This window comes from Nicotiana tabacum, chromosome 5 (genome assembly GCF_000715075.1).
Source record: "Nicotiana tabacum cultivar K326 chromosome 5, ASM71507v2, whole genome shotgun sequence".
NCBI classification, from domain to species: domain Eukaryota; kingdom Viridiplantae; phylum Streptophyta; class Magnoliopsida; order Solanales; family Solanaceae; genus Nicotiana; species Nicotiana tabacum.
In genome coordinates this window covers 67,905,798-67,926,110 of record NC_134084.1, presented here as the reverse complement: position 1 = coordinate 67,926,110, position 20,313 = coordinate 67,905,798, and the positions used below count along the sequence as shown (strand labels likewise).

Below are 20,313 nucleotides of genomic sequence, written 5' to 3'. Positions count from 1 at the left end.
TGATGATATGTTGATAGCTTCCAAGAATTCGGAAGAAATTGATAAATTGAAGAATCAACTGAAGAAGGAGTTCGAGATGAAGGATCTGGGTGAGGCAAAGAAAATTCTTGGCATGGAGATAATTAGAGATAGACGTTCAAAGAAACTCTGTTTATCTCAGAAAGAATATTTGAAGAGAGTACTACAACGTTTTGGCATAGATGACAAGACTAAGCCAGTTAGTACTCCACTTGCTCCCCATTTTAAGCTAAGTACTACTATGTCGCCAATGGATGAAGCTGAACGAGAGTATATATCAAAGGTACCATACGCAAATGTTGTTGGTAGCTTGATGTATGCAATGGTTTGCACAAGGCCTGACATTTCACAAGTTGTTGGAGTTATTAGCAGATATATGCACAATCCAGGGAAGGAGCATTGGCAAGCTGTGAAGTGGATTCTACGGTATATTCATAATACTGTAGATATCGGGTTATTTTTTGAGCAGGAATACAATCAGTCTGTAGTTGGATATTGTGACTCGGATTTTGCGGGTGATCTGGACAAACGAAGATCAACTACTGGTTATGTGTTTACTTTTGCAAAAGCACCAGTTAGTTGGAAGTCTACTTTGCAGTCAACAGTTGCTTTGTCTACAACAGAGGCAGAGTACATGGCTATTACAGAGGCTGTGAAGGAGGCAATTTGGCTTCAAGGATTGCTAAAGGAGCTTGGTGTTGAACAAAAAGGTATCACATTTTTTTGTGATAGTCAAAGTGCTATTCAATTAGCGAAGAACCAAGTTTATCATGCAAGGACGAAGCATATTGATGTTCGGTATCATTTCGTACGAGAAATCATAGAAGAAGGAGGAGTCACAGCGAAGAAAATTCATACTACGGAAAATCCTGCTGATATGCTAACTAAGGTGGTGACTGCGATCAAGTTTCAACATTGTTTGGATTTGATCAACATTGTTGAACACTGAATATTGAAGATGAAGACACAACCAAAATTTGTTATTGAGAGAGAATTGAAAGTGTGGAATTTTGCCAAGGTGGAGATTTGTTGAAGTTTGGCAAAATGCCAAAGTCCCACATCGGTTGGGAGTTAAGTTTGGGGGGGATTTTCCCCTATAAAAGAAGGCCTAATGTTTAGGATTGAAACACACCTCTCATTTGCCTTCTCATCTGTTTAAGGCATTTGTATCTTCTCTCTTTAGTATTATTTCACTTGTATTTTTGGAGTGAAATAAAATATTGGTTGTGTCCGAGAAGTAGGCAAAATTAGCCGAACCTCGTAAATTCTAGTGTTCCCTTTATTGTTGCTTTATTGTCTTATTTATTATTTGGTGGCTGTCATAATTTTTAGTATAGTAGTTGTGACTTATTCACACTATATACATTTGGATTCCGCAACAGATAGGAAAGGTGTTTGGGATGTGGGAAAATGTTTTTCGTCGAAAATATTTTTCTAAAAAAGAAAATTTTCTTAGGTATTTGGTAAGTAAGCAGAAAATATTATAAGAGCAGCTATATATCGTCTACGCAAACAATATAAGAATGAGAGCATAGATGGATCAGTGTGGACGTGGGTTAGGATTCGATGTGGGAGCAGATATATTCATCGAAAATATTTTTCTAGAAAAGAAAAATCATTACCAAGACTGTTAATTCCATGAAGCCGAGTACTTATAAATAGGAAGTTCCTTCCATTACCTTTAACACTACTATTCTTATCCCACATTGTTCCCTCGTCCCCAGTTAGTATTTTCCATTGACTACCTACAAATTTTTTGGTCTAACATAAGGGGAAAAGTAAACGCTGAAACCTAGTAAACATTACATGAAATCTGTTCAATTATGCAGATATCTCATATCAAAAGTACCCAACCAAAAGCTACTGGAGTATAAACAGTTACCACTAGAAAAGAAAATAGTTCCTTGAGAGCGGAACAGTAGTAGCTGGCGTGCATGTGAGGACTGTTCCATCAGCGGTCACCGTGTATGTCTCCGGATCGACTTTGATGTCAGGAAGTGCATCGTTGAGCTTCATGTCTAGTTTACATATGTTTCTCACATTACTTACAGCTTCCACCTTCTTATTTAGTCCATATGAGTGTTTTATTCCAGCATCCAGAGCTGCCTGTTTATCCAATGCAATAGACAGAGTTGTGTTAGTACACATGTTATAGAGATTCCGTTATTCTTCAGTGCATATTCGTATGTGTAGCGGCAGAGCTTCTAGCAAAAGAACATCCTTCAAGTTTTGACGGTCCTAACGTCAACTCCTAAATTTAACTTCTACCCCCCGGCAGTATATAGCTATTTTGCACCATTAGGTTACATTACCTACAACAATAGCTGTCCATCCTTAGCTAATCTACTATGGTAATAACTCAGAAAATAGAGTAATAAACCTCTTGTAACAGGTTAAAATACACTTTGTGTATACAATCTTTACATTGCCAGTAAATCTCCACTCCTAAACATATGAGAAAATGGCCATACACTTTTGGGCTGAGAGAGAGAGAGAGAGACATGCCTTGCTGACAAAAGCAATTGAATTAGTACTTGCAGCCTTGGAAAATGCTCCAAACATAGGCCTCATTAACACCTGTAACAACTTGTGCTTCAGTAATGAAAATGCAGATAACAGCTCTGCTTTCAACGGGATAACAAAACCGAATAAGGGTCTAAAGGTGGAGGCTAGTAGTAAAACGTAAGCAATAATTCAAGATTCGCTTATGAAAGCCAAAAAAGAAATACACTATGAAGTTATTTAAGAAACATTAGTCCAATGTTGGATCTCTTGCATGCAAGAACGTAGATTCAAAAGTTGGTTAATAGCAAAAAATGCGAATAAAAGAGTCCTCCAATGTAAAAGAGTTACCGGTTCAGGAGTTGGGATGCTAGCATTCGGGTCTCCCATGTTTGACCAAGCTATTACCCCTCCTTTGATCACCATTTCTGGTTTCGTCCCAAAAAACGATGGTTTCCACACCACAAGATCAGCTAATTTCCCTACCTGCAAGATATCCAAAAAAATAAAACTGGAATCTATGACAATGAGATTTGAAGTGCTCAACTTTTCAGAGGATAATGCCTTCAGCACTATGATGACAAAGGAGAGAATAACTACCTTTCAAGATTCTAATAGCTTTATAACAATGCAAATTTCTACGAAATTAGTTGAACTAGATGTGCTTCAAGTTTTCTAACATCCTCCCCCCCCCCCCCCAAACAAAAAAAGAACCCAAATGTTATGTAGCCTCGGATATTAGGTCTGGATATGGATCTGACATGGTCACGTCCAAAGTTTTACAGGTGTTTTAGTGTATTTTGAAGGACTTACACAAAGTATCCATACCCTTGTCATAGACGTCCAACACATCTAGGTAAACGAAGAGTCCATATATCATAAGCACCTCACCCCCTAAAAAGGAAGTAATGAAAAACTGTAACAAAAGAAAAATTTCCAATTCATAACATCACAAAAGTATCTCTAGAGAACTATAGAATTTAGTATTGAGGGGCACGAAGGAAAACAGTCAGTAATCAGTTTAACAAACTCATGAGATTAACAGTGATGATAAAGACAGACCTCAACTGATCCGACATATTGAGAGATTCCATTAGCAATTGCAGGATTTATAGTGTATTTTGCGACGTATCGTTTGATCCGGAAATTGTCATTGTCTGGCCCATCAATGTCCAATGGTCCTCTAAATGACTTCATCTTGTGGGCAGTCTGCCATGTTCTACTAATCACCTGGTAAGAGAAGTATCTGACCAATATATATATCATACAGCCAAGTTTTGTAGAAAGTGTAAAACATATATTCATCTTAATCACATTCAGTGCTAACTCACAGCAGGTAGCTGATTACAAGCTTAACAGAAGGACCTGAGCCTACTCAGTTAATTGCAATTTTCATATTGGCTAAACAACAGAAATTTCCCTACTGCCAAGTTCAATCCCCTGTCCAATTTTTACACCTCATAGCAGAAACACATATCCCTTGATAACGACAGAGTTAAACTTTATCATATACTTCTGAAGCTCCCTTGAACTTTTAAGAGGGTGACACTCAAGTTATTTTAGAGGATGACACACAAGTTACAAAGGAGAAAACAAGCAGTTTGAGTCTCTGCAAGTGTTATGAGGTGGCAAACTAAAGAAAATAGTTTAGGAGAGCTGGACGGAGACATCAATATGGTGCTTCCTCTCCTTCAGACCAAACTAACTTTGCTGCTAGTATGGTCCTAGCACAAGGACAATTAATCACAGTTTCCTGGCAAATTCTGGCAGCTACAGGGCGTTCAGTCTAGGATATAACCTACTCGGTTACCTTCTTTTTCAATATTCCACCTTCAAGAAATAACAAAATGCCAGAAAAGAAATAAATTATACTATATAATTGGATGGATCCCTCTGGTTCTCTATTATTTTTATTCAGCTTAATTAGGTTCCAATACAAGGGATTGTAAGGGAGATTGGTAAAAAGTTTTCTTAATATGCACTTTCGCCTTAATCGTGACATGAGCTTATTATCAACTAACAACAAAGAAAGAATATATTTTGCTTTTCTGGAAAATCCTAACCGTAATAGCAGGAGACATATTATAACATAAACCCAACAGAAGTGTGTGATCATCTCATCTAAAAGCTTAAGCTGTTAGAGAAAACACAATTTTATTTACTTAGATATGTCTATAACATGCCCCCTTGCGTTTTGATTCTTTTGAATGATCAAAGCACATAGAAATTCTTTTTGATAGTGGTGTCAGGGAGACTCTAACCTAGGACCTCTACGTGCTCTGATACCATAATAAAAAAAGGGATTTTAGGCCTAACTCAATCCCAAAAATTAGCTCAAGAGCTGAGGATTTTTCAAAATCATATAGCAGATAACAAACTATTTCCTCCACCAATATGGTACACTTCACCCCTCTCACGCTCAGGACCAGACCAGACATCTGGAGCGTGGACAATATAATATGGGGGTCAACATTGGGTAAAATTGGTTCTAGCTCTGAGATAATGTAAAATAAAAAGAAGCTTATCGACTTGATTCACAATGTACAAGAGGTTCTCCATATATTCTGTGCGGCTGAGAGATCACGAGTAATGTGCCTGAACGTCACACTTATGATAATTGAAGCCATATCAGGTTCACACGTGAACATGTCAAAAAGCACAATTCATGGAAGAGCTATCTGATATAATGTGCTGCAGTGTGGGATCCTTCCCCACTACATACCTGGGTCTCCCATTGGAAGCTTCATACAGATCACAAGAAATCTGGAGTGGGGTTCATGAATCTAGATACATATTCACTTAATATTCTAGCAACATATATAACACGTTGGGTTGTGGTAGGTAGGTTAAGAACGTTGATGTACTTGCTGCTTACTGCATTATGCTGATGTGATTATACAAACACCAGACATTCTGTTTACCAGCTCTTAACAGAAAATATTGTGAGAAAACTAATAATTGGTTGAGTTTGCCTGCAATGTGATGTTTCTCAATCCAAAAATTAATTGGAAATTAGACTACTGAAAACCTCTCCAATTCGACCCATGGCTTGTGAATCAGAAGATATAATGCTAATTGCTCCCATATCATGCAAAATGTCTTCTGCAGCAATTGTTTCAGCTCGAATCCGCGATTCAGCAAAAGCTACATCCTCTCGGATGTCCTTGTTAAGATGATGGCATACCATCTGCATGTAGAGCTATAGGTCAATATATTGTTCAGGAGCATAGAAACTTCACCCTAGTATAAGCTTTTGTTACCAGCATGTCAAGGTGCTCGTCCACAGTATTCAAAGTGAATGGACGTGTGGGATTGGTTGATGAGGGAATGACATTCTTTACACCACAAACTTTGATGATATCCGGAGCATGTCCACCACCAGCACCTTCACTGCATAGTACATGTTACAACATGGGATAGAAGAGTCGTGTTCGTTAATCTAATAGGAAAGCAGCAGTGTATTTTATCCTTTTTTTCTCTATTCATCATTCTTGGCTCTCTTTCTTCTTTTTGCCATTTTCCTTCAGAGTTGGAGGGAGAAGGTACATTAAGTGTTTACCTGTGGTATGTATGTATGGTGCGACCTTTAAAAGCAGCAATTGTATGCTCAACAAATCCAGATTCGTTCAAGGTGTCAGTATGGATGTTGACCTGCATTTCAGAAATCATAATCACTTTTTAACTTGTAAAACTTAGTTAAATCAGCAAACACAGAAAGGAACGAGCACCTGAATGTCATATTGATCTGCAACAGCAAGGCACATATCTATAGCAGCAGGAGTAGTTCCCCAGTCCTCATGAAGCTTCAGGCCCATTGCTCCAGCTTTGATTATTTCATGTAAGCCCTCAGCCTTGGAACTGTTACCCTGCAAAACAATTGGACAAAGAAATAAATGCACTGGAAACATGCATACCACATTGTTGGAACATCTTCTAATGGACTTCAAGTTGGACAAACCACCAATGCATTACACTACAGAAATCAGCATAAAATCATCCGTGTATGCCCGACACAGAAACAAAGATCTTTTGTTCCATTTGTTGGTCACAATAGTAGGAAAGAGGGTGAAGAGATCTGGTTCTGACTCTGTGAAGTGCAGTTATGCCACTTGAGCTTACAAGCAAGTGAAAGAATGTTCGCAAAATCTGAAGCTACACACAGTTATTCTTTTACAGTAAATCCCACAAAATAAGCATACTTTTCTTTCATCAGTAAAACAAGCGAGCAAATAAGCATACTTTTCCAGTGAAGCCAAAATTTAGGGGAAGTTCGTCTGTTGACTGCAACATCAATTCCATATGCACAGGCCCCGGTGTACAAGTGGTTGCACGTGTCCCATGAGCAGGTCCTGTACCACCTCCCACCATTGTAGTGATTCCTACAAAACATAAAGAAGGAAACAAGACAATAAATTAAACATCGCTAGCAATTTATCACTTCACTCCTCTTTCCTAGAACACAATAGATTAAGTTTGCTTTATAGAAAATGAAAGCCACTTATAGAACAATTCAAGGCAAGCTTAAGTCTGAGCTATTGGATAAACAGCTTAGATAGGAGCTCCTCTGCTTCAGCTTTGATCCTTATTGCGTCCAAATGCATGTGGTTCCGGCAATATTTAGTCAGTTAAGCAAATCAGTTTATGGATGGACTCCCAAAACCGCGGATAAGAAACCCTTCTCATAATTTGCTTAGACCCAAACGTCGAGCATCAGACAATCAACAGATACTTAGTATGACTATCAGCAGATGAATAGTAACTTTCAGTCTTTCAGCTGCCAAAATCTTTGAAGTCTCTTTTAAAGGTGAGTTAAGACCATATCACACCCAAAAAAAGGAAGAAAAGAAACAACAGTGCTCTCCAACATTCAATCAAATTGGACGATCATCTCCAAAAGAAAACCACAAACCAGATAAAATCTGCTCACTTTGATAGTGATCGTACATACCAAAGACAGGAGGTTACAACATAAATCTGGAACACTACAAGAGCACGGGGGATCATATTGTTTACATATTTAGCTACACACAGCTATTACATAAACATGCTACAAAAACGTAGAAACAAACGGCATGTATATGTTGCGCGGACTCTCCAAAATGTAGCCGCACCCGTGTCAGATCCTTCAAAAATGCACTACTTTTGGAGGATCCAACACGTATTCTGCCACATTTTCGGAGAGTCCGAGCAACATAGGTATTAGCAATTTTTCAAAGGGAATTCTAAAAATATACTTCCTAAAAGTTACAGATTTTACCACTTGATATTGCCTCATATGCCAGCTGAGGGCATATAAAGTGCACATGACAATCTATAGCTCCTGCTGTTACAATCATTCCTTCGCCTGCAATTACCTCAGTGTTAACCTGAAAGATCAGGAAGTATTAGCTTCACATTCTAGTGACTTCTGCCTACTTAACATCAGAATGTTCCCAGACTTACCCCAATTATCGTATCGCCATCCATGACATCTGGGTTACCTGCCTTACAAACGGAAAAGATACGACCATCTTTAATTCCAATATCGCACTTGAAAACCCCTGTATAGTCAACCACTACAGCATTTGTTATAACAGTATCCAAACATTCTGCTGAAGGATATCCAGACGCTTGACCCATTCCATCTCTTAGAACCTTTCCACCCCCAAACACGCACTCATCACCATAGACACTAAAGTCTTTCTCAATCTCAGCAAAAAGGTCAGTATCACCCAGACGTATTCTGTCTCCGGTGGTGGGGCCATACATGTTGGCATATGCCTCATGAGACATTGAAAAAGAAAAGCAAGATTCTTCTCCGACAACACCTTCCCTGCACAATATTTTCAAGCTAAGATATTCCTTTTCTCGCAGCTAAATTAGTTAAGCAACTCAATAAATAACTCAAATTCTTCAGGAAAGTTATGGGAGAAAAGGTAATGTAACAATACTACCAGACCTTGCATTTGGTTCTTCCAAATGGCCAAATCCTCCTTCAGTCAGAGCTCCTATTACTGTCATGACCTTTGCATCATCAACTGGACCATCAGCAATAGCATTACCTCCTCTGATCACTTGCTTGCCACTAATCCTAACAAGAACAACGCTTTTTGTTTCTCCTGGCTAGACAAGTAATCAACATTTGTCAACTCCAAGCACGAGACAGCGGAAATTGAAGAGAAGATAAATGCCAAATTTGATTAACATGTTTGAGCACCACTACTTCAAAAAATAAAGGACTTGACCAGAGATGAACAAATATAAAAACATCTAAGCATGGAAAAGTTACTGCTAATTCTTGCAGACTATTTCAGCTCAAACCTATACTGGAAATGGAAGCACGTCCGGGAACGGCAAGAATCTTCTCCAATTACTCTTCAGATGATACTATTAATTGTCTGTCTATTAAATATTTGACTATGTTAGCGGAAACGTAAAAGAAAGAACACAAGATTTAACGTGGTTCGGATCAAAATAATCCTACGTCCACCAGAGAACAATTGCCCTTTTAATATTAACAAAGGAAGGGGAGATTTTCCAATTACACTTAAGAGAATTTCTCTCTTAACTCTCTACTCACTACAATGTATTGTATCATTTTGGGATGATTTCTACAAGTGAAGGAGTGCATCTATTTATAGAGGTAAAGACCTCATCTTGATGTCATTGGTGACATCAAACTACCTCCTCTTGATGTCATGGGTGACATCAAAGGAGGAAGCTTCCTCCTAGCATCCACACCAACTCTTTCCACCAACTCTTCCAATTGGCATGCCATTGTTGACTAAACATAAACCAACATTTTCAGCATGCCATTGTTAACTAAACATAAACCAACATTTTCAATCTCCACCTTGGTTTGCGTTTCGAGCGTGTGAACAACTCTGGCCAAAACTTCTAAGCTTACTGGGCAACCCCGTTGTAAGAAACAAGAAGAATCAAACCATTGTTGAACATACCACCTCCACCTAGCAACTGTTCTCTTCGGAGTTGCATCAGTTGATGCACACCCCCGCCAAGTCCTTGCAGTGTGCAAACTTAGCGAGCGGGACTATCTTGGTCAACATGTCTGCAGCATTATCGTCTGTGATAACCTTCACGACCTTGATAGTTCCCTCATCAATAACATCTCGAATAAAATGAAATCTGACATCAATGTGTTTAGTGCGCTCATGAAATCTCTGATTTTTCATTAGATGAATAGCACTCTGACTATCACATCTAAGAGTTGATTCCAGCTGAACCAAACTCAATTCCGCTACTAAACTTTTCAACCAGATAGCTTCTTTTACCGCCTCCGCTGCTGCCATGTATTCTGCTTCTGTCGTAGACAAAGCGACAATCGACTGCAAAGTCGACTTCCAACTGACGGCACTGCCAACGAGGGTAAAGATGTATCCAGTTGTGGACCTTCTTCTGTCAAGATCTCCTGCATAGTCAGAATCCACATAACCGAGAATTGAAATACCTGTACCACTTTTTCGAAAGGTAAGACCAACACCAGAAGCTCCTTTGAGATATCTCAATATCCACTTGACAGCTTCCCAATGCCTCTTTCCTGGGTTGGACATGTATCTACTTACCACACTTACAGATTGAGCAATATCTGGACGTGTGCATACCATATCATACATAATACTACCAACTGCACTGGCATAAGGAATCTTTGACATATGCTCCACCTCATCCTCGGACTGAGGCATTTGTGACTCTGAAAGTTTAAAATGAGGAGCTAATGGTGTACTTACAGGCTTGCACGTTTGCATATTGAATCTCTCGAGAACCCTTTCAATATACCTCTTCTGAGAAAGATGTACAACATCGTCTTCTCTTGAAATCTCCATACCAAGGATTTTCTTTGCAGCTCCTAAATCCTTCTATGTCAAATTCCTTACTCAATAGTTTCTTCAAAGCATTTATCTAACTATCAAATGCACTCCTTGAGAATTCATGTGTAGTCATGAATGCATCAAACCTCTTGTACCACTGTCTAGGGGATTGCTTCAAACCATACAAAGACTTCTTTAGTTGGCATACGTGATCTTCTTTTCCCTCAGCTAGGAAACCTTCAGGTTGATCCATATAGATTGTCTCTTCTAGATCACCGTGTAAGAAAGCAGTTTTGACATCAAGCTGTTGAAGCTCCAAGTCAAATTGTGCAACCAATGCTAGTAGCACGCGAATTGAGCTATGCTTCACGACCGGAGAGAAAATCTCATTGTAGTCAATTCCCTCCTTTTGGCTGAAACCTTTTGCAACCAATCTCGCCTTGAACCTAGCATCTTCCACTTCAGGAATTCCCTCTTTCTTTCGGTAGACCCACTTGCATCCAACTGTCCTCTTCCCTTTTGTCTTTTCACTAAGACCCATGTCTGATTCTTGTGAAGAGACTTCATCTCTTCAGTCATGGCTAACCGTCATTGTGCGGCATCCTTGCAAGAAGTTGCTTCAATATACGAGGAGGGCTCCAGATCTTTAATCTCTTCTTGTGCAGCTACGAACGCATATGCAATCAAGTTTGCTTGATTTATAAGGCGTTCCGGTTCTCGTGTCTGCCTCTTCTCCCTCCCCTTCGCAATTGTGTATGGTTCATTGACAGCAAGTTCTTCAACGCCTACATCTTCTGACTCATCTTTAACCTGAGTCTCTTGATCCTTTTCCTTGGCAAGCTCCACCGGAAGCTCCACCTGCTCGTTGTTCTTGTTTCCTGAAAACTCCACGGAAACTTTACGGGGATCAAGTATAGAGGATTCATCGAAGGTGACATCTCTACTAACTATAAATTTGAGTAAAGACAAACACCAAAGTTTGTACCCTTTTACTCCATCCACATACCCTACGAATATGGCCTTCTTAGCCCTTGGTTCAAGCTTTCCTTCATTAACGTGATAATAAGCTGGACACCCAAATACTCGTAAGTATGAATAGTTAGAGGGTTCACCTGACCATACCTCATTCGGAGTCTTAAAGTCAATTGCCGATGTTGGAGATCGATTGACAATATGAGCAGCAGTGTGAACTGCTTCAGCCCAAAATACTTTGGACATTTTGGCTTGTAGGAGCATACAACGAGCCTTTTCAAGAAGAGTTCTGTTCATTCTCTCGGCAACTCCATTCTGCTGTGGGGTATGCCTGACAGTCCTATGTCTTGAGATCCCATGAACCTTGCAGAATTCATTAAACTCTTCATTGCAAAACTCCAAGCCATTGTCTGTGCGAAGATACTTGATTTTCCGCTCCATTTGATTTTCAACCAAAATCTTCCACTCTTTAAATGCTTCAAAAGCATCACTTTTTGCCTTCAAAAAATACACTCAAACCTTTCGTGAGAAATCATCAATAAAAATGAGAAGATACCTCTTTCCGCCCTTCGATGTAAATTTAGAAGGACCCCATAAATCTGAATGGATGTAGTCTAGCACTCCTCTTGTCTTGTGTTTGCCAGTGCTGAAGCTGACCTTCTTCTGCTTCCCTAGAACGCAGTGCTCACGGAAGTCAAGCGTGTTGATCTTCTCACCTTCCAAAAGTTTACGATTGCTCAACATCTCCAGTCCACGTGCGCTCATATGACCCAATCTCATGTGCCATAGTCTTGCCTTATCATCATTAGATAACTGCACTGTAGATGCATTTGCAGAGCCAACAATGGTGCTTCCGGCCAATGTGTAAAGGCCGTTCTCCAGCTTGCCTTTCAGCATGACTAAAGAACCTTTAGTCACCTTCATAGTTCCTGCTTCGCTCATGTACCTGTAGCCTTGTTCATCCAGAGTACCCAAGGAGATCAAATTCTTCTTCAGATCAGGAACATGACGGACTTGTGTAATAGTCCTCACGATTCCATCATGGCAGCGAACCCGAACTGAGCCAATGCCAACTATTGCACAAGTTGCATTATTGCCCATTACTACGGTTCCTCCACTTTTCTCGTAGCTGCTAAACCAGTCTTTTCGGAACGTCATATGCAGAGTACAAGCAGAGTCTAACACCCATTTGTTTTCATAACTACTATTATTATTACACGATGTTGTTAGTACATAATCATTATCAAAATTATGTACCTGTTCAACTGTAGATGCACTCGCCTTTTCCTTGGACTTTGACATTGGGCAATCTCGTTCAAAGTGCCCCTTCTTGCCACAACCCCAACACTCTGTATTCTTCTTGTTCACACGAGACTTTGATCTGTGCTTTGATTTGGTCTTTCCCTGTTGGCTAGTCCGGCCTCTTACAAAGAGGCCACTTGCCTGGTCATCTCTATCTCCTTCAATGTGCCTCCGCACATCACTAGAGTTAAGTGTCTGCCGCACTTGCTCAAGCTTGATAGGCTCCTTGCTATACATCATTGAATTCTCAATATCACGATATCCTGAAGTCAATGAAAATAGCAAAGCACATGCAAGCGTCTCCTCCTCCCTTTTAATTCCTGCAATCTGTAAGTCCATGACAAGTTTATTAAACGCATCTAAATGATCTTGTAACGAAGTACCTGACCCCATCTTAAATGTGTGAAGACGCCGTTGTAACAACATTCTTGTTGTCACTGATCGGTCTTTGTATAGCCCTTCTAGCTTTTCCCACAACTGTTTGGCCGTCTCTTCGGTACCCGTACTCACTTCACAAAGCACGTTAGGTGCAAGGGATAGTTGGATTGCACTCAATGCATCCCCTTCAATCTTCTCCTTGTCGGGAGCTGATATATCCGTAGGATACTTTCCGTCAATAGCATGGATTGAACCTTCCCTCCGCAGTAACGCCATCATCTGGATCTTCCAGATATTGAAGTTGTTGCGTCCATTGAATCTATCAATTTCAAACTTCATGGAACTCATATTTGCTTGTTCTTTCTCCTTGGATCGTTAAAGAATCCTGTCGCTCTGATACCAATTGTTAGCGGAAACGTAAAAGAAAGAACACAAGATTTAACGTGGTTCGGATCAAAATAATCCTACGTCCAGCAGAGAACAATTGCCCTTTTAATATTAACAAAGGAAGGGGAGATTTCCCAATTACACTTAAGAGAATTTCTCTCTTAACTCTCTACTCATTACAATGTATTGTATTATTTTGGGATGATTTCTACAAGTGAAGGAGTGCATCTATTTATAGAGGTAAAGACCTCATCTTGATGTCATTGGTGACATCAAACTACCTCCTCTTGATGTCATGGGTGACATCAAAGGACGAAGCTTCCTCCTAGCATCCACACCAACTCTTTCCACCAACTCTTCCAATTGGCATGTCATTGTTGACTAAACATAAACCAACATTTTCAGCATGCCATTGTTAACTAAACATAAACCAACATTTTCAGACTAGTTTTCAGTTGAATATTGAGGCCTTTTTTATCTACTTTATCCTGGCATATCAGGTTAATTCATCATGTTCTTTATCAAGGAGCTTTTAGGTCCAAATGACATATTTAATGAAGCCATAACATATATTCCCTCTATTCCATTTCATGTGGCACTATTTCCTTAATAATCCGTTCAAAAAAGAATGCCACCATCCTATTTTTTGAAAGAATTTAGCTTTAAAATTTCCCATTTTACCCTTAATGGTATACTTTTATAACTACATAAATGTCATGGCAGGTTTAAGACCACAAGATCCAAAAATCTTTCTTTCTTTCTTAAACACCATGCCGAGTCAAACACCGCCACATAAATTGGAACAGAGGAGTACTAGCTTTATAGGCATATGTCCGGTAGTATGTACTCTAAGAAAGGTAGGTATCCTATTCTTACAAGCATCTTTTTCTCTGCAAATTTGCTACAAGTGGAGCCAAGATTAGCTCATTTATTCATTAATTAGATGCTTAATCACAAACATGACAATTGCGCCAACTCATGTATGTGTTCCTGAGCAAAAGCAATATGTCCACAGTGTCTTAATTTCTCAAAAATCAATGAACTAGCCAGTTCCGGAAAACCCCAATTCACAACCAAGCTCAAGTAGAATGGTTTACTTAACTCCACAATTTCCAGATAAACTTCTATCAACCATATTACAAAAAGTGAACATTACAGCCAAAAGAGATATCCGGGAAGAAAGAAACATGCTAGTTGCTTTTCCTATCCTTGAAAAAACCAAGGCATAGATTTGAAGTAAAGTGTTGCTTCAAAGCTAAAAGTGTCAGAAGTCTTACTTCAAACCTCGTAGCTGTGCCGGCAGGTATATTTAACCGCATGCAATGCGCTCTCCTTCGATCAAAAATCAAGGATGGATTGACCTCGATGAAGTGATAGTGGCTCCCAACCTGGAAATGCTAGCAATTAGATCCACGAGAGTCAATCCCATTTATATCTGGATACTGAATGTACTACAGCTCTAAGAGGGGAGCATCATTATAGACTTGTAACAAGAAAGGCAAAGGATCCAGGAGCTACCAGCTTACAGTCACCTAAAACAGAAAACTAAACTGAATAAGGCAAACAATATGAAACTTGTTTCAGCAACATATGTAGCATAACTAAACTATCTTCCCTTCCATATTTAAGTAAGTCATGTAGGATACCTTCAGTTCAACTCAGAAACTCAGGATAACTCAATTTTTTCTCTCCCATTAGTCTCTTTGATCTCTTTTCCATAATATTTTTCTTTTCATTATTCATATTGAGGGATTGGCAGTGGGCGAACAGGGCTGAGTAGAGCAATGCAGTAATGCATGAAGGAGGGCAGAAAGAAGCACCTGAATTGGTCTGTCACCCGTGTTAGTGACTTTCAGAATTACCGCCTTCCTGTGTGGATTAAGGACAATCAGCCCACCTCCAAAGCACAACTGACCAGGAATTTTACTATCTTCTATCACCGGAAACTTGTCCAGAGGAGGAACTGCAAAATGATATCTTTCAAACAATAGTACCTATCGTCCATCGGAAAATATCTTTCAAAAAAAGCAAGCCTAATTGAATATGCTTCACTTCCAGAACAGGTTAATGCTAATATATGCCTGAAATTTCAGGATATAACCGGAGAAATCACTAGATTGCAAAACTTACTCAGAAATTTCAAAGGGCACCATGAAATGAAGCAACAACTAGTATGCTTAGATAAAATATCATATGGGTCTAAAAGGGGAAAGATACCTATTCTCAAGAGCTACCACTAAATTCCTGGACACAGTAAGAGGGAAATTCTTACACAGTAAAAATTGTTACAGATGTCAGCCAGCCCCTCCCAAACTATGGTGCAGAGACAGCAATGTTGGGTGGAAGAATTCAGAGGAAAGAATCAGCAAATAGAAACTCCAAGAATACAACAGAGCTATCCACCAAATTGAATTAGGAACAGACTCAGGGGCAACTTGATCCACAGCTTAACTTTGACATTTGGAAATTCAGTTCAATGATAGGTCACGAGTACTTCTATATCATTATTTGATTCTGCAATGCAGCATTAGAGGGATGAACAGTTTCAGATTCATTGAAGGGCTCTTTAGACAACATTTCGGTTTGAGGTACTTTTGGGTCCTGAAGGGAAATAAAGTGGCTTACGGATATTGGGATGGTGATTCCAAATCGGGATCACTTGGTGTGAGTTTTGGTTGGAGCCAGCAAGCATCAACCTCAATGAAGAGGACCTTATTCATACAAGTAAAATAACGCTTCCACCAAATTCAAGTCTTAGTCAAATAACCTTCGTTGTACCAATATATGGAGAAAATGTGCCTCTTCCAAGATATTTATTTCTATAGCAAAGAGTGACATCTTGTTTCTTGCCAATGAAAGAAAAATTACAGTTAAAGATGCTAAAAACAGTACATCACATGATTACCAGGAAGGAAAGAACCGTGCAGAGCAAGATCCAGATTTCCATTTTCACATGCTATAGGATCATGGATGGTGATTAGTTTTGTTCCATCCGGAAAGGTCCCCTCTACCTAAAATAAATTACCACTGAATAGTCACCAGCTGCCTTGAATTGCAGACGAACGATGGCAAGGTCAATCAGCAAAAACAGAGAAAATGAGGAAAGTGTAGTACCTGAACAGTATCCAAGATATGAGGAACAGTTGGAAGAACTTGTCTCCTGACAACAAAAAAGTTTATTGTAAGCTCATTGATCTCCATCAACATCAAGCAATCATTTAAACAATTACATTATTTGAGGCACTTCGCTCAACTCATATCAATTTCACCGGGGCTCAATTCATATGCACTGTTTCTAATGATACTCTCTTTATTTATTGATTCAATCCCTCCACTTTCTAGGTGCATGAATTTATTACTTCCTGTTGCGAAGGCAATCATATGTGGTAACCAAAAATATACACCCCAAACAAGCCTTCGATGCAAGTTGTCTCACTTAACAATCTGAATGGCAATGCATAAGATATTGCTATGCCCAAATTATTCTATTTCCTGCCAACAGCATTCCTGGATCAATTCACACTGTTTGCTTTCTTACGTGGACGTGTGGAATTTTAAGTGTTTATCTAGCCTGGTGACATCTCTAGAAAATAGAGAAAGCAATGCAAATGCCCTGTTTGCAAACAGTAATCCAATTTATTATCAGACCTTTTTACATATCAAGGGTAGCATTGATCTCATTAATATAAGTCAGTAGACTATATGGCATCTGCCATTCATGTACAGTGTACCTTCCCAGTAATTGTCTCCCTACGTCCATCAGCTCGGCCACACTCTTATCTCCATCACGGACAAATTCTAATACCTTGTCATCGTGAAAAATGAAATACATCAAAACGAATCTGGCTGCATAAGACATGATTGCAGATAAGCTTCTATAAGTACAAAAAACAAACACACACCCTTCCCCCTACCCTCAAAATAATATTTGAACGAATCATATAGTCCCCACACTAGATGAATTCTTGTATCATTCTGCTCTATTTGGGTCCATTTCATTAATATAAAACAACCCAAAGATCAATTTGAAAGAGCAAAAGTAACCTTTTTTTTTTCACCAGCAACTATAGCTGAATCCCAAAGTAGTTTGCTCTATTCAGCTCTCTTTCAACAACAAAACAATCCAAGTATCTATTTAAAATAGCAAAACTAAACCTTTTTCGATAATCAACTATAGCTCAATCCCAAAGTGGTTCATTTTTTATTCAAATACATAAAATCGCATACTTTATATGAGGTTGGGGTAGCCATATCATTCGGTTCTATTCAGGTCCTTTTAGTGCAATACAAAACAACCCAAGTTTCCATTTGAAATAGCAAAAGGCCAAAAGTAGAACTGTTGACTCAACAGGTAAAATTAACACTAGCAATATTACAAGGTGGTGTTTATTCAACTCTTTTGGCTGGAAAATAAACGGGTCTTGGATTATATATTAAGATACCTGAGTTGCAATAAGAGCAACGGCTTCAGTATAATTAAGAGGTAGGGCACGGGCAAGACGCTTTTGAGCCAGAAATCCAGCGTTATGGAGCATCAATTTCTCTATTTCTCTTGGTACCAACTTCATTTTTTTTCTTTTTCAGTCTAAATTCACTAGCAGGACAGAGTAGAAGAATCTCAATACATAAGTTAACCACTCGCTATTACTTAATTATAGAAAATTTGAAGGGGAAATAACTGTAGCAGTGAATCAAGCCTGATAAGTTGACTGACGGAAACCTTAAACTCTCCAAAGGCTGCGGACATGAAAATATCCGTGTTATTTACCAAGTCTTGAAATGGGTTCACTTAGAGTTTGGTCAAAGATGAAAATACCTTTGGACATAATTTTTCAAAATAGTTTTTTTTTTAAATTATGAAATGTGACTGATACCTATAAATTTTAGAAACTATCAAAAATATCCAATAACACTGGAAAAAATTCATACAAAACAAGCAAATAAATCTAAAGAAAATTCATACGAAACAAGAAAAATAAATATTAGCATAATTTGGCAAAATATCTTCAAATTTTATCTTTTGTGGTGGATTGTCACAACAACTTTGGAAAAGATTTTCTTCTTTTTTTATAGAGAAGGGCAAAGCCGCTTGAGTTTAACGAGGAAAAAGTGGGTAGATATGGATTAGTTGGGTCATAATAACATAAATTGGGCGTTTTTATAAAATACAAAAGTTTAGAGCAATTTTTGAAATTTTTGTAAAACCCAAACCGTAATATTTTGGACCAAAAACAGCTCTTGAGCTGGTTTTATGATTTGGGATTTGAAAATTTGTCAAAATATGGATAAAATCTATAAACAACAGGTACTCCCTCCGGTCAAAAATAAGTGAACTTTTGATTATTTTTATATATATTAAGAAATTCATCTTTTAACACTAATTAGCAATGAAATTGATCATATTATTATCTCTTCACATAAACACTCATAACACATACTTCAACATTATTTACTCCAAGGGCAATGTAGGGAAAAATAATTAATTCATTCTTAAGATTTTAAAAAAATTACTTATTTTTAATTATAAAAATAAAAAATAAAAAATCACTTATTGTGGACCGAAAGGAGTAAATTGACAAAATTTATGACTAAAGGGAGGTTTAATATGTCGAAATTCTACCAAAAGAAAAATATTCCTTCATTTTTTATTATGATTTAAAACTTCATTCAAGATCATAAAGCTTCATTCGAGGTCAAGTGGGAAAAAATACCTTAAATGCGAGCTAACATTAAATCGACAATTAAATAAAGCATAAAATTGTTCAATTTTCAACAATATATGTAACAAGTTTGATCTTTCAAAAAATAAAATCATGTGATAACCTAGAAAAAAATGATATTCTGCCCACAATAACAGGGCCAAATGAATTGTACACGGCAGAAAAGTCGATTTATCATATTTTAGTTCCCTTGCTAAACTTCTGAAATGCGTGGAGAAATAATCTTTTTTGCTCCTTACTAGGTCCTTTAGTATGTTTTTATGTCTTAAATAAATACGCTTTGATTTGTGGTTTTATTTTTATCAATAGTTAATTGCATCGTATGGGTTCTATTAGATGATGATTGATGAGCAACTTCAAGTAGGGCGGGCCTCCGTCCTAAAATTCCACTCTATTTAATGGAGTAGTGATTTTACTTTAGCTAAAAAATAATGTGTCCAAGTTTTATAAAAGAGAAAAAGTAAATCTAATAAAAACTATAGAGATCACAATATCTATTGTTGATAATAATAAAAATGTTATTTTAAAATTGTAGGAATAAACAAACAATTTGACTAGCACATTGTAATAGCATTGAACGTTTTATGGTAGAAAAAGTAACTTTATTAAGAGTACCATTGAACTTTTTTTGTTTTGGTAGAAATGCATAAAAGTAAGAAGATCAGAGTTGCTCAAGTAGTTGTGTGTTGAAATCACTTGGCTGTGGAACTTGTTGATGGGGAAGACCTTTAATGTTTTCTTCTTCTACTTGTTTTTGGATTCTTAGGTCTGAGAAAACAGTGTTCCCTTGGTCAGATTGGGTTGTGGTACTGTCTTGGGGTTTGGTCTTGCCATCAATTTCCTCTTTATCTGTTTCCTTGTGCTTGCTTTCTTCCATGGTATATTGATAAATGCCATCAGAACAAGTTTCTTCTTTAATTAATACCATATAAGCCAAGAATTGAACGAAGCTCTGCCATCAGAGTCCCACGTATTGCCACAATTGAGACGTGCTAGCGTCTATTTTAGCCACGTGGATCCTGCAGGATGCCACTCCCAAGACTAATTTTCTTCACAAGAGTTTGAAACATTACATCGATAGAACTAGAAAAGATACGAATATTATTCAGACTACATACGAAATATGATTTTATCATTTTGTTATACTTTAAAGTATTGTATATTAATAAAACAATCATTTCGTTGGAACTTCAATATAGACTTGATAATTTTCACATGTGAAAATA

The 20,313-nt window shown here is 38.1% G+C and overlaps 1 protein-coding gene across 7 annotated transcripts; it reads right to left on the bottom strand.

Annotated features, from left to right (window-relative positions):
- Window positions 1-1,652: 1,652 nt before the first annotated feature.
- Window positions 1,653-18,106, bottom strand: LOC107762985 (urease-like). 7 transcript variants are annotated; one of them, XM_075253625.1, is made up of 18 exons: window positions 17,810-18,106; window positions 17,099-17,172; window positions 16,482-16,527; window positions 16,273-16,378; window positions 15,188-15,330; window positions 14,645-14,764; window positions 8,459-8,622; window positions 7,963-8,332; window positions 7,778-7,886; window positions 6,760-6,899; window positions 6,249-6,386; window positions 6,080-6,171; window positions 5,781-5,910; window positions 5,549-5,707; window positions 3,583-3,750; window positions 2,872-3,006; window positions 2,520-2,595; window positions 1,653-2,120 (listed from the first exon to the last, which is right to left on the bottom strand). In XM_075253625.1, the coding sequence occupies exons 1-18, from the start codon at window positions 17,933-17,935 to the stop codon at window positions 1,903-1,905; spliced, it is 2,514 nt and encodes an 837-aa protein (XP_075109726.1). In that variant the 5' UTR covers window positions 17,936-18,106; the 3' UTR covers window positions 1,653-1,902. The 7 variants fall into 7 exon arrangements, with proteins under 7 accessions (XP_075109726.1, XP_075109727.1, XP_075109728.1 ...); XM_075253626.1 differs by having other exon boundaries at window positions 14,645-14,755; XM_075253627.1 differs by having other exon boundaries at window positions 1,653-2,124; window positions 2,524-2,595; window positions 14,645-14,755.
- Between the last annotated feature and the right edge of the window lie 2,207 nt (window positions 18,107-20,313).